Below are 14,133 nucleotides of genomic sequence, written 5' to 3'. Positions count from 1 at the left end.
CTCTACTGAAAGGTCTGTAACTATTTGTATTTTCCAGGGCACTGGAGTCAGAGGGCTGGAAAGGATGACCTACAAGGAGAAACATTATGTTAAGCTGACTGGTCTGTAATTCCCTGGGTTCCCCCTATTTCCCTTTGTATAGAGGGGCACTATACTTGCCCTTTTCCAGGCCTCTGGAATCTCTCCTGTCTTCCATGACAGTGATTATTAGCCCTTTTCCAGGCCTCTGGAATCTCTCCCGCCTGCCATGACTTTTAGAAGATAATCGCTGTCATGGAAGACAGGAGAGATTCCAGAGGCCTGGGAAAGGGCTAATATAGTGCCAATCTATAAAAAAGGGAAATAAGGACAACCCAGGGAATTACAGACCAGTCATCTTAACTTCAGTACCCGGAAAGATAATGGAGCAAATAGTTAAACAATCAATTTGCAAACACCGAGAAGATAATAAGGTGATAAGTAACTGTCAGCATGGATTTGTCAAGAACAAATTGTGTCAAAGCAACCTAATAGCTTTCTTTGACAGGGTAACAAGCCTTGTGGATGGGGGGAAGTGGTAGATGTGGTATATCTTGACTTTAGTAAGTCTTTTAATACTGTCTCCTATGACCTTCTCATAAACAAAGTAGGGAAATACAACCTGGATGGAGCTACTATAGGGTTCCCAGAGAGTAATTATCAATGGCTCACAGTCAAGCTGGAAGGGCATATCGTGGGGATCAGTTCTGGATCCAGTCCTGCTCAATATCTTCATCAGTGATTTAGATAATGGCATAGAGAGTATAGTTATAAAATTTGCAGACAATATCAAGCTGGAAGGGGTTGCAAGTGCTTTGGAGGATAGGATTAAAATTCAAAATGATTTGGACAAACTGGAGAACTGGTCTGAAGTAAATGCAAAGTACTCCACTTAGGAAGGAACAGTCAGTTGCACACATACAAAATGGGATATGACTGCCTAGGAAGGAATACTGTGGGAAGGGATCTGGGGGTCATAGTGGATGACAAGCTACACATGAGTCAACAGTGTAACACTGTTGCAAAAAAGGCAAACAGCATTGTGGGATGTATTAGCAGGAGTATTGTAAGCAAGACACAAGAAATAATTCTCCCGTTGTACACCACACTAATACAGCCTCAACTGAAGTATTGTGTCCAGTTCTGCACCACATTTCAGGAAAGATGTGGACAAATTGGAGAAAGTCCAGAGAAGAACAACAAAAATGACTAGAGGTTTAGAAAACTTGCCCTATGGGGAAAGATTGAAAAAAATTGGGTTTGTTTAGTCTGGAGAAGATAATAGTTTTCACGTTTATAAAAGGTTGTTGCAAGGATTGAGGTAAAAATTGTCCTCCTTAATCTCTGAGGATAGGACAAGAAGCAATGAGCTTGAATTGCAGCAACAGAACATAAGAACATGAGAACGGCCGTACTGGGTCAGACCAAAGGTCCATCTAGCCCAGTATCCTGTCTACCGACAGTGGCCATTGCCAGGTGCCCCAGAGGGAGTGAACCTAACAGTAATGATCAAGTGATCTCTCTCCTGCCATCCATCTCCACCCTCTGACAGAGTCTAGGGACACCATTCCTTATCCCATCCTGGCTAATAGCCATTAATGGACTTAACCTCCATGAATTTATCCAGTTCTCTTTCAAACACTGTTATAGTTCTAGCCTTCACAACCTCCTCAGGTAAGGAGTTCCACAAGTTCCAACAGTGGTTTAGGTTGGACATTAGGAAAAACTTCCTAACTATCAGGGTGGTTAAGCACTGGAATAAATTGCCCAGGGAGATTGTGGAAATTGCATCATTGGAGATTTTTAAGAGCAGGTTAGACAAACACCTGTCAGGAACAGTCTATCTATTACTTAGTTCTGCCATGAGTGCAGGAGACTGGACTAGATAAACTCTCAAGGTCTCTCTCAGTCCCACAATTCTATGATTCCATGGTCTAGTATACTAAACATTAGGAGAGGAGCCTAGAAATGGTTAACTCTGAATTAGATTTGAATCAACTCTGAATTAGATTCGTGGGACGTCCTTAGTCAAGTTACTAAACTTGTGTATCTCAGCTTTGCCACCTCTAAAACAGGGATAGTGACCATTACTTACCAGCCTCACAGAAGGGCTGCGAGGTTTCATTATCTAATGTTTGCTTAGTGCTTTGAAATTATAAAATATTTGGAATGGTATGTATTGTACTTTCTATGACACTCTCATGTTATGTAATACCTCTCAATAACACAGGACGTTGCCTCATGACTGATGGAAGAGGAATAGGTTTTCCATTCTCCATTTGGTAGCTCCCGCACTTCCACAGTGAAGTACCGTACTGGTGAAGATCCATCACTACCAGGAACCCATTGTAACTGCAGGCTCTGTGATGACACCTCAGACTGCGGTATTCTCAGCTCTCTGGGAGGTGCTGGCCGCTCTGCAATTAAACAAACAATGGGTATTACTATGAGAAGAAACTCAAGCTAAACAAATCTAGAGATGCTCATGGAACTTTCCAGATGCAATGTAACAGATTACTGAGCTGCTGCTTTTAAATTTGCTGCATGAAACAGTGAAGAAGACATTCTATACCATATCTCAAGTTTCAGTTGCAAAGAGGAGTGTTAGGAATGATCCTTGTCTCTCTAGGAAATAAAAAAAAGACACCGCTGGTTGGCCATGCCCTCAAATAGCCAGATCTTGTAATCAATACATTTTATATCTCTAGAGACCAAAGAACACCTGCACCCTCTACACACACCTCCTTGGACAAAGAGCTGCTCCCTTGCCCCAGCATACATGGGAGGAGGGTATGCGTCTGGGTGCGCTGGAGTGTGGTGGTTAAATTTCACTATGCCTGATCCCTTATGGGCTAGCAGCAGGAGTAAAGGAGGCCACATTGTTACTCTAACTTTCACTTGAGCCAGCTGGTCAAAGATCTAGAAACCACACCCATCTTCCTGTGGCTGCTGTTGTCCACGATGTCAGAGCACAGCTTGGCGGATTGGAGAATTTGAGCCTAAGTGCCTCATTCAGCTCACTGGTCAGACCCTCCCCACCTTCTTCCTTCACACTTATTGACCTTGAGCCTGCAGAGTCAAGATAGCTAGTCCCAGCGCAGATGGGGAACTCTCCAGAGCAATTAATGGTTAATATCCTTCATATGAAGTGAAGAATGGGAATGCAGGTGCTGCAAAAGCCAGTACCGAACGGTTTGAATATAGATCTCCTCTCCCTTGTCAGTGTATCTGCTCACCCCATTGATTTCAATAGAGAAACTCAATAGAGTGAGAAATAATTGTTTAATTGTTTATCATGAAGTTTATTGATTCTGATTAAAATGTGTGGCATGTAATAAAGCAGGAATTGATTGGCGACACCACAGTGACTTGCCTTCAAGAAGGGATATGATTCAACTTAATCAGCACTTGTTTCCATAAACACACACCTCTGACTGCATTATTCTCCTAGCTTTGTATAAAGAGTCCTTCATTCCCTCTCCCCCATCCCAACTCAAAACATTTCCTTTATGGCTTGGCATTTCTCTGCAGCACGCTCTTGCTGACGCATGAATGCCAAAAGAATTGTAAGCTATTAGCCATACAGAGTCTGCAAGTGCCAGTAGTGTGCATCACAGAGTTAAATGTAAAGGTCACTGTCTTGCACTGGCAGGACTAGACAGGTGTTCAGGGTTATTCTATTAGATGAAGTGAGTACCTGGTACAGTCTTGTGGGGCTTTAATGCTCTCATCTGCTAAACTCTGACTAGCTTGCAATTTTGGGCAGATCACATCTTGTATCCAGTTTCCCATGACAGGGTTTTAGTCTGTTGTTAAAGTCTTGATGACCCATTAGCATCTTCTTTTTTGTCAAAAAAATTCCCTGTTAGTAGGAAACTATTCCTACAGAGGTCCCCCATTACCGGAGTTTAGCCACACGCAATCTCAAAGGTTAACTTTCCCGCAGAAGTAACCACGCCAGTTCATATGACTCAACAGAACTTTTTCACAGGCAGGGGCAAGAGCTTCTTGTTAAGTTTAACAATGGAGAATGTCAAGCCTCATCAACTTTGTTCTAACCAGCAGGTGTCACTATCCTGAAGGGCATTATACTAAAGTGTAAATCCAAACGATCAAGAAATACCACACTGTCTAGCTATAACTATTGCCATGAAGCACCTTGTGATAATTAAGTCATAACAAGCACCATATATATAAAGTTTTAGACTTGGATTTTCATAGGAATCTTTGTAGTGGGGATCTATCATGCCTTCGCTGCCTCCTGCTGGAGATGCCAGTGCCTGATGTCCCCCAGCTTAAGGAAAATCCAGTCAGCCTGGACAATCAAAAAGCCTTAGTCCTCCAGGGGCCTGAAAGGGCCAAGAGGAGACACTGACCGATCAGGAGCTAGCAGTCCTGTTCAGAAGGCTTGCCTGCCTCACCTCTTGTAATGGGGGAGTGCTGGGACAGGAGAGGAGCTCCTAAGTGTTAACCCAGCCCAGAACCCCAGGGCCAGATCAGGGCCTTTGCTTAAAACATTGCAACAAAATAGATAACGTTTTATGCTTACTTGTTAGTTGAAAGGTGCAAACAGCCAAATTTGGACTTTGTTTATTGCTGAACCATTTCAAAACTGATGCTGAGCTCACAGCATGGGCTGTTCTAATCCAGCTGGGCTACCACTAGCCTAAAGGAGTCAGGTGTCCAATCCTGACCGAGTTTCAATGAGACTTGGATGCCTATCTACTTTAAACTCCTTTGAAACTTCCATCTTTATTTGATATTAAGTGAATTTTATTAGTGGAGAAGTGAATATTCATTCATGAAAGCACAGACTATAAAGACTTCCATATTCTGGTTTGTTTCCTAACTGAACAGCTGCACCTTATGCATTTCCTCTCATCTTATTGATATGAGTGTCACCATTTTTCTTTCTCTCCCAGACACACAGACCAGACAGCTGGTCTCAACTTTATGGGATACATGCAGGGACACGTAGCCAGCTATTAGAGAGGGAAAGGTTTTGCTTTATATAATGACTCTCACATTCAAGATATCCCTACGGGCTTGATGATAATGGAGAACATTGTTATTGCAGTGAAAGTGGGAATTATGCAGTGAGCTATTATGTGCTCAGCAACAGCTAATGTGCAGCGTTGGAAATTAGAATGGCTATTTTTGAGAAAGAGAATGTTTCCCAGGACATTGGGGTTCTCCTCTGCACTTTATTGGAAAGTTCCATGCATTTTTTAACCTTCCACTTGGGCAACAGCAGTTATGGGTGAGGAGATCTTGGGCTTATCAGTCCGGAAGGTGGATTGGACTATTAGCATGTGTATTTTTTAAATTTTTCTACAGGTATTTTCCTTCCCTGGGGACGGCACCTTGATGCAACAGGAAAACTTGTGTGTTCCACTGACCCTGAGAGCTATGCCAGTGGAAGTTTTAACTCCTGGTAGGGCCACCCAAGCTCGACAGGTCAAATGGGTGGGACCAGACAAAAAAAACTCAGCCCCACCGGTCTTCCAGGTTAGGGGTGGAGCAATAGGCCAACAATGGTATGCTTGTAAAAAAGTTATAGAAACACGATAAAGTAGTCATTCCAGAAAACAGCGAGATACACAGGGATGTTACAGCCTTATTCATGCCTCTCACATTGATGGTACAGGAAGGATTCCGATTCAGGTTCAGATCTAGAACTTGTTGGACAATCATATTTTATGAATTGAGAAATAAAATGCAAAATCCCCTAGTGTTGCACTGTCATGTCAGAACTAGGCAAGAGCCAAAGTTTGCAAGCTGATCCCACAATTGGCAGGAGGGCTACCAGTTGACCCATCAGGCTTGCTTATGTTAGGGCAGGAGGGGAGGGATAGCTCAGTGGTTTGAGCATTGGCCTGCTAAACCCAGGGTTGTGAGTTCAATCCTGGAGGAGGCCATTTAGGGCAAAAATTGGTCTTGCTAGTGAAGGCAGGGGCTGGACTCAATGACCTTTCAAGGTCCCTTCCAGTTCTAGGAAATTGGTATATCTCCAATTTTATTCTTTCTTTCTTGTTCTTGCCTCCTCATGAAATGTGGTTCTCCTCTGAAAAGTGACTCTGTATAATTGGTATGTTGGAGTTCCATGTTTGTTTTCTCTCCAGCCAATCAACTTTTCTTAGTTTACAATTAAAATAAAAGTTTTTCTGTCAGATCTTCAGACTAAATTGAGGATCTCCAAGGCAAGTGGGATTCTTTCCTGCTTATGTGAAAATACCAGTACCAAAAATTCTACAGATCAGATTCTGTCATATCTTATTTTTTCTATAATATTTCTGAGGAACCCATCTCCTTCGTATTTAACTGGATTCAGTTACACCTGTGAAACCTCACTGTCACCAATGAGGTTCCATGGGTGTAAACCGAGGGCAGAGGTGACTCTGGATTTGGAATGTAGTTAATAATTCTGAGCCAGATTAAAATCTGGGGATGCCCTGGCAGTGTGCATCAGAGCCAAAGAATGGAATAACAGGGAAGTCCTTATTAGGTCAGAACTGAGGTGCAGTGGCAGGGCAGTGTGGGGGAAGCCTGCACAGTGTCTGCTCACAGCTGCCTCTCCTAACTAGTGCACTTAATCCTCTTTCTTTTTTCCTGAGACTACTGCCTAAATGTTTTATTTAGAAGTTCAGCAAAGACCTGAAAGAAAATATCTGACTGCAGAAGGGGGTTGTACATGGTCAACCCTCTGCTTGATGGGAAAAGTTAAATCTCCAACAATTCATCACATTCATTGTACTGATGACTACAGGCATGATGACAAGCTATGATGACTACAGGCATTACCTCTCTTTTCTGTAGTGATTACTGTGGCTTCCAGAGGCTCTCCCCAGCCCTGTCTGGTCTTGGCAGATGTCCGGAAGATGTATGCAGACTCAGGGCTGAGATCGGTAGCTGTGAACTGTCTGACTGTTGAGCCAACTTCCACTGTGGTGAACTTGTTAGGGCTGCTGGTTGCCAGGCGGTATGCAATTTGATATCCTGAATTCATAGCAACAAAAGCAGAAGAGTGAAGAGAGGTTAGGGTTGTTTTTCAATCTTTTAGCGGGGGAAAAATGCCAAGACTATTAGTTCGTCCTAATTACTTATTTATTTGAAGGCAAAACAAAGTAATTTAGCTTTATAACAACCCCTCCCCCAGCCAGATGCAGTACATTATCATGGAAATTACACACGTTGTGATGAAGGGGAGGGCCTTCTGAGTATTAATCCACCATGAAACTCGTTTCACTTTTCATCCTTCACCAGAATAGGATATGAAAACAGTTTAATCTTTCCTGAGCATATTGGTACACTGAGAGAATGCCACAGGAACCAATAGAGTCCACACAATTGACTTTGACAGGCCAAGTCAGTTCACTGAAACTAATCTCCCCCTACTGTTCCCCTCCCTGCGACACATACACATTTACTGCAGAGCAGAGCATGCCAATTGAGAATTTTTTAAAACATGGGCATTCAGATTGCTTAGGCAGTGCAACATTCCTATCTCACACCCAGTTAATTCTCACATCTGTTTGGAGTTATTTTTTCACCTTTCCTGCCCACGTGTAGACCTAGAATTCATGCTGTAGTTGATGGTACCAGCCTCTTTCTTTTAGTCACTTGGTGTTCCTGATCTTCTCCTTCACTGCAGAAGATCAGGAGACTGTGGGGTCCTGCTTGAAAAATACCTCTTATGCTGAAAAGCTGACACCGCACTTCATCTGTTTAGTACATTCTGCTCTGTCGACTCTAATCTCCTCTCAAGCCTTTCTGATGGTAATGAGTTTACAGTTTATCACACATTATTAATGATCCAACTGTGCAAACTAGTGTGTCCAGGATTCTCACACACCACAAACAACAACTGTCCCCCAAAGAGAAAATACCAAATGTTCAAACCCATTCTGGAAATACTAGCAACGGCACCAGGTTCTCTTTCTCCTGGACCTCATTGGCAACTTTTAGTCCAGCGGCTATGTTCCAAAATCAATTCATACTAGAACTTGTGCAGTGCTCTGTTGTCCAAGCTGAATAAAGTCAGAACTGTTAAATGCTTCATCAAGTTATATGAGAGAGGGTAATGGCCAAAAAAACCCCCACAAAACAAAACAGCTGAACTCAGTCGTGACAGATTTCTGCCAAACCTTTGCTGATCTTCTGAACTACAAACAGTATTAGTGTGCTTTTCAGAGTGAATTCTGTATATGAGTATGTGTATTATCTTGTGAACCATAGAATTTACCTGGGATACAAACGGTGTTATATGTGTATGCAGACAGTGGTAATGATGGGGATGGTGTGTCACAGGGTGATCGGCCCCAGTAAATGAAGTAGGTACAGCTCCCAGGTACTAGAGCAGGTGCTCCCATTTGGCCAATTAGGAGGGATGCTTGGATTAGTCAGGAGACCCAGAGAAGAGAGCAGACTGGTTCAGTCAGGAAAGGCAGGTGAGAGCTGCCAAAGACCAGTGGGACTGGAGGACGTCCTGGAAGGAAGCAGAAGGTGTTTCCTGGGGAAAAGGTGAAGGCAAGAAGAGCAGCAAGAGGGGTTTGCTGGCTGGCATCTCCAAGGCGGAGAGCGAGGACCAGAGAAGGTTGAAGACAGGGGAGTGGCAGAGGAGCTTACCTGCTGACATCCCCAGGGCTGGAAAGATGAACCCATGGTAACCATGAGAGCGCTAGGGGGAGTGAAAGATGCTCCCAGCAGAGAGGCCATGGGGTTCCTGCTGAGAAGAGTGGGGCTACACTCCAGCTGGAAGGGCTGGGGTGGCTGTCCTGGAACAAGGAAAAGAGAGGACTGACAATGTCCAGGCATGATTGAAGGTGTCAGTCTGTGGTATGTGGGGCAGCTAGGGACAAGATGTCTTGGGTTTTAAGGACTATCTACACTGGGTGTGGGAAATAGACTATTTGGGATTTTTGGTGGGGATGATTTGAGCTATGTTTTGGTAATGGTAATGTTGATGGACTAGAGGTTAAGTTTGCATGGAGTTATGGGGATTCTGAAAGGGGAAACCCAAGGGAAACGAGACTGTCTTGCCATGGCCTGCTGCAGGAGGGTGATCCAGGTGGGGCCACCCTATTCCATGTTGTGACTGATTGAATTTCTCTTCCTTGTATTTCCTTGTCTTTTTCTTTGGAGGCCATAAAGAAATCTGTGGCAACTGTTAGCAGTGGGAATCTGAATGCTAGTACTGTATGCTGCTGTGACCCAGAGTTTCAGACCCTGTGGCTACACAAGCACAAGGGTAGGAGACCAGTCTTCCTTGGTATTCAAATTACAGCACATGAAAAACAGAGAGGGAGCCAGTGGTCTCAGCCCATATAAGAATAATGACGTATACAGATGATAGACTGGAAGACCAACATTTTCAAACCTGAGTGCATAAAGTTAGGCATCTAAATAACCAGCTTGCTTTTCAGATTACCTGTAGCTCCAATTGAAGTCACTGGGGGCTCTGAGTTTGCAGTACCTCTATACATGTAGCCACTTATTTAGGTGCATAAACAGGGATTTAGGTGCTTAATTTTGTGCACCCAAGTTTGAAACTTCTGGCTTTGGAAAATAAGGTGAATAGTAAGAGCTTGGGTAGTTTCTCAGAAACATTATAGGCCCAGCTGAGATAGCACAGATTAGAAACCTGAGCGTGTGGTTTAAAGTGCTGTTCTACTATGAACAGTGACTGTAATATGACATGGTGAGGCTCTACATGTACTGTCTTGTAGCAGGGTTGGCCATCTCCTAAGCACCCTTTCATGGCCAGAGCTTGCTTTGCAACATCCTACCTCTGTTTCCCTCTCTTCAGGGTCCCTTAAGAATGACACACAGATTTCCCTCTGGGTTAACACCACCCCTCCCAGGGGCGGGTTTAGTAGCAGAAACAGTTCTTTGCCTGGGGTGTCATTAACACAGTTTAATAACAGAAATAGTTCTTAACAGACCACAGGGTCCCAAAATAAAGACCATCACCCTAAAAAAGTCTATACTTTGCACTGGTGCCTTCTCTCACAGGCACAGCTTGCTCTTCTGTCCTAGACTGTTCTCAGAGTCCATCCTCTCAGCTCTTCCTAGCTGGAGCTTAGCCTTTGGGCAGCAGCATCTAGGTCCCAAACTTTGAGACCCAAACAGGTGCCTCCTGATGTCTGGGCTCCTCTCTGACACACCCTTGATCTCAGGTCTCCCCTACAGAAGCTCTTAACACTCACTGTAGTCCAGGGGTCGGCAACCTTTCAGAAGTGCTGTGCCGAGTCTTCATTCATTCACTCTAATTTAAGGTTTCGCGTGCCAGTAATACATTTTAACATTTTTACAAGGTCTCTTTCTATAAGTCTATAATATATAACTAAACTATTGTATGTAAAGTAAATAAGGTTTTTTAAATATTTAAGAAGGTTCATTTGAAATAAATTAAAATTAAAACAGGTGGCCAGGACCTGGGCAGTGATAATGCCACTGAAAATCAGCTTGCGTGCTGCCTTTGGCACATGTGCCATAGCTTGCCTACCCCTGCTGTAGTCTCTACAATTTCCTGATCTCTCCCCACTTCACTGCAACCTCCGGCTGCTTTCTATAGAGAAGTAATCACATAGATCTCTTCCAGGTGTTCGCTAGCACCCGTTACGTTTCTCTGTGACTTCCCGATCAAATGTTTTCATTTTATGAATATAAAGATGGTTTTCCAAGCTTATAGCCCTGAAATTCATCCTAACAGTTGAATGTCAAGCTATGTACTTTCTGGCTGCTACATCACTAATAAAGAGGGTGCAATTAGGGCTTAGTTAACAAGTGTGTTGATGACACATGAGCCAGAAGACAATCCATCTTGCTCCCCCAAAGCTATACTGGTCTGCAGTGCTAACAGGAAATTTAGACTAACATTTTCACAGTTGGGTGACTAAAACTAGGTACCTAAACAAAAAATGATTTGATTTTCACAGGTCCTGAGCACTCACAACTCCCAGTGATGTCTCAGAGGTACCCAACTTTGAACTTTCCAGCCTTACATTTTTCAGGCAAGTATATGTAATCTATCCCTTTTGACCTATAGTTCCGAGCCTCCCATCCGTCCTGCACTCATCACCATGGTATTTCAGCATCTTTAACACTAGAGTAGTCTGTCTTATTTAAAGTCCAGAGAAAGACAGATCAGTAGGAAGAAGAGGAAGGGATATGTTGTGATCTTTTCTGTTTCTGTACATGTACAGAAAGCAGAATTGAGAGCATAGATACAGGTGACCAGAGTGGGGGGAACAGTAGAAAGAATGCATTGCAGAATTTATACAGTAGCAAAAGCAATGAAGGAAGAGGCAGATAAGATAGCTAAAGAAGTACAACAAGAGAAGATAAGAACAAGTAGTAAAACAGCAAAACTAGGGCGTGGAGGAAAAACATGGACTATTAAGAGAAAAGCAAACTCACTCTACCTAGTTGTTAAAGGGTAAGTATGCTATCAAGGGCAAATTATTTTATCATTCAGAGGGATTAGAACAGGGAGGAAAGTGCCCAACAATGAAGTTATAAGTATTAGACATGAATGCAAAGAAAAATGTGTATTACTAAATGCTAAGACTAATGATAGACAGATGTACAAATTAATCAAGGAAACAGATTGACATACAGGGAATTATAATAACTGAGTTTTTAGAAGAACAAATTCTTACTACTCCTTAATGCTAGTTTAACTGTTAAGATGATTAACAAGTAGACTCACTTGTCTCTGACAGCTATACAAACTCCTTCAGTGCAATCGGAAAAAATACAAGCTATTGTCATTCTCTCCCACATTTGTTTTGCTGGCTGGCAATCTGGGAAAGCATTCCCCTTCTTGGTGGTTATGCAACCAGAGACTCCAACCTTCTTCCCGCAGATGTTTCTTCAGAAGTCCAGTGTTCCCTCCCCTCAGTCCTCCTATCACCCCGAGTGGAAGGCGTATACGCTACCATATCTAAAGCCCAACTCACTCTTGTTATCACTAAAGCACCTGAAAGGCAGTTGGAATCTGCATCTTTGGTTTCTTGGGTCACTCTCTCCTATGTCATCCTTTGATGTCCCAGAGTACCCAGGAGACACTCAGTCATGGAAGAGCAATTCTTGTCTTGTTTTTGAGTGACACAGAAGCAATATCTGAAGCATGGAGGTCTAAGCCACAGGTGAGCTTGGTTAAGTTAAGCTGAAGTGAAATTAAAATGGTAACATTATTAGGTTGCTGAATTTTAGCAACAAAAGGATGGAAGACTGCTGGAAGAGTTGGGTAAAATCAAACAAGGCAAATCAATGGAGGTAAATGGAAAGTGTTCAAAGTGAAATTAATACATGCCTCAGGGCATTAAGAAGCAATGTAGCAATAATTGCGAAAGGAGCTATAAAGGCTCCTGCAGATGAACAAGGAAGCTCAGAAAGGAACAAATGATAAGAGAGTCCCAGATATCTGGCAGAGAGGAGAGCTGGAAAGATTACTGAACAGAGTCAGGGAAATATGAATAAAACTTAAATGCAGAATGAAAAAAATTACACAAGGGTTATGACTATACGGCTTTTTTCATATAAGAAACCAGAGGGTCACGGGTTAAAAAAAGAGTACAAGTTTTAAGGGATGGCTCAAGTAAGTCTTCTGGGACAGGAAGATATTCTAGAACAGTAATATTCCAGATGGCCAATCACAGTATCCATGACAGATATGGCAATTTCCAGCAATATCTACACTGAAAACGCTGCAGTGCTTCAGTGAAGACACTACCTAGGTTGATGGGAGAACTTCTCCCATCAGTGTAGGTAATCCACTTCCCCATGAGGTACTAGTTAGGTTGATGGGCAAATACCTAGGGAAGGGTGAATGAAAATTCCTCACATCCAGTTATGCAAAACCCCAAACTTTCTGAAGCTTTGCCCTGTGGAGAGGGTGATTGTCTTTGGATCACCTGTTATGTGAGGCCAAGATCAAAGGCTCAAGCTGTATAAAGGGAAGATTGAACTATTTCTGGTGGTTCTGGTTCTGAATCTGATTTTGTAATGAACTTGTAACCCCGGAAAAAAACAACAGTTGTGGGTTTTGAAGGACTGACACCTACCACAGCCTGAGGTTGGAGGTGGGGTGACTTCTTGCAAGCTTTTTAGCATGTGTCTAGGTTCATTTTTGTTAATGTTTTCTCTGAATGCTTTAACCTTAAGAATAAATGTGCGTACCTACAAAGAGCGGTGGTAATTTCGGACTGCAATTACAGCTGTTCATAGCCTCTGGAGAGAAGCAAAGTGCAGATGCTGGCCTGTTCAGGTAGTCTGGCTTGCTGGAAATATATCAGTGTAGGCAGGGAGCTGTGCAGCTGGAAAAGCCCCTCAGAAGGGAGAGGAACACAGGTCTCTACCCAAGAGAGGTGATGGCTGAGGAGCCAGGACCCTTGAGTAGGAATACAGATGCAGTTGCCCTGAAGCTGTCTCTATAACTTGAAGGTGTTTTAGTCTTTTCCTTACTCTTTTCCCACACAGAGCCTGATCCCAAACCCACTACCGTCGCCGGGGAGCCTTTCCATTGACTTAAGCGGATTTTGGATCAGGCCCACAGGGCATAACAAAAAAGTAGATACAGTCTTTAGGAATTTCTTTTTTAAAAAAATGTGCTTACATTTGCACGAGCATCTTTTAAAATCCTTTTTGTGTGTCTGCAATCAGTTTCATATGCCTGTGCTTTCTGAACTGAATAAAAGGCAACAGTTTAAACTACCTGTTAAATGTTAGGTCACTGTAACACAACCACTTGATTCCCCAAAGCAAACAGGCAGGGGAATGACTACAGACAGTGAATACTAAAGCATCTTTCAAGCTCGTCACCATACAAAAGCCTTCAGAACCGACAGCACTGCTCACATGGGCTATGATGCATCAGAGCGATAAACACTCACTAATTTGTCATAGAACTTAGGAAAAACTGAATGATATTGAGAGGGTACAGCCTGCCTGGTGCAGAAGCCATCCAGATTGTTTATTTTACCACTTTCGCTATTTAAGGGCCAGGGTGTGTGCAAATGCAATACAGAATTAAAATGTGAATTTGCAAACATGGATTACATCCAAATTTTGTTCTAATTCTCAGACGAGTTCTTACACACAGTTTTGCAATAA

The 14,133-nt window shown here is 42.9% G+C and overlaps 1 protein-coding gene across 21 annotated transcripts in view; it reads right to left on the bottom strand.

Annotated features, from left to right (window-relative positions):
• SDK1 (sidekick cell adhesion molecule 1) overlaps positions 1-14,133 on the bottom strand; it is a 656,852-nt gene that overhangs the window by 77,410 nt on the left and 565,309 nt on the right. For all 21 annotated transcript variants that reach the window (XM_039493139.1, XM_039493140.1, XM_039493143.1 and 18 more), the window contains 2 exons: positions 6,820-7,014; positions 2,234-2,435 (listed from right to left, as the gene is read on the bottom strand). In XM_039493139.1, coding sequence (XP_039349073.1) covers positions 2,234-2,435; positions 6,820-7,014 — 397 coding nt within the window. The remainder of the gene's footprint in view (positions 1-2,233; positions 2,436-6,819; positions 7,015-14,133) is intronic.

The sequence above is a fragment of the Mauremys reevesii genome, linkage group 10 (assembly GCF_016161935.1).
Source record: "Mauremys reevesii isolate NIE-2019 linkage group 10, ASM1616193v1, whole genome shotgun sequence".
Lineage (NCBI taxonomy): Eukaryota > Metazoa > Chordata > Testudines > Geoemydidae > Mauremys > Mauremys reevesii.
The sequence above is the reverse complement of the archived record's forward strand: the minus strand, read 5'-3'. Positions and strand labels throughout refer to the sequence as shown.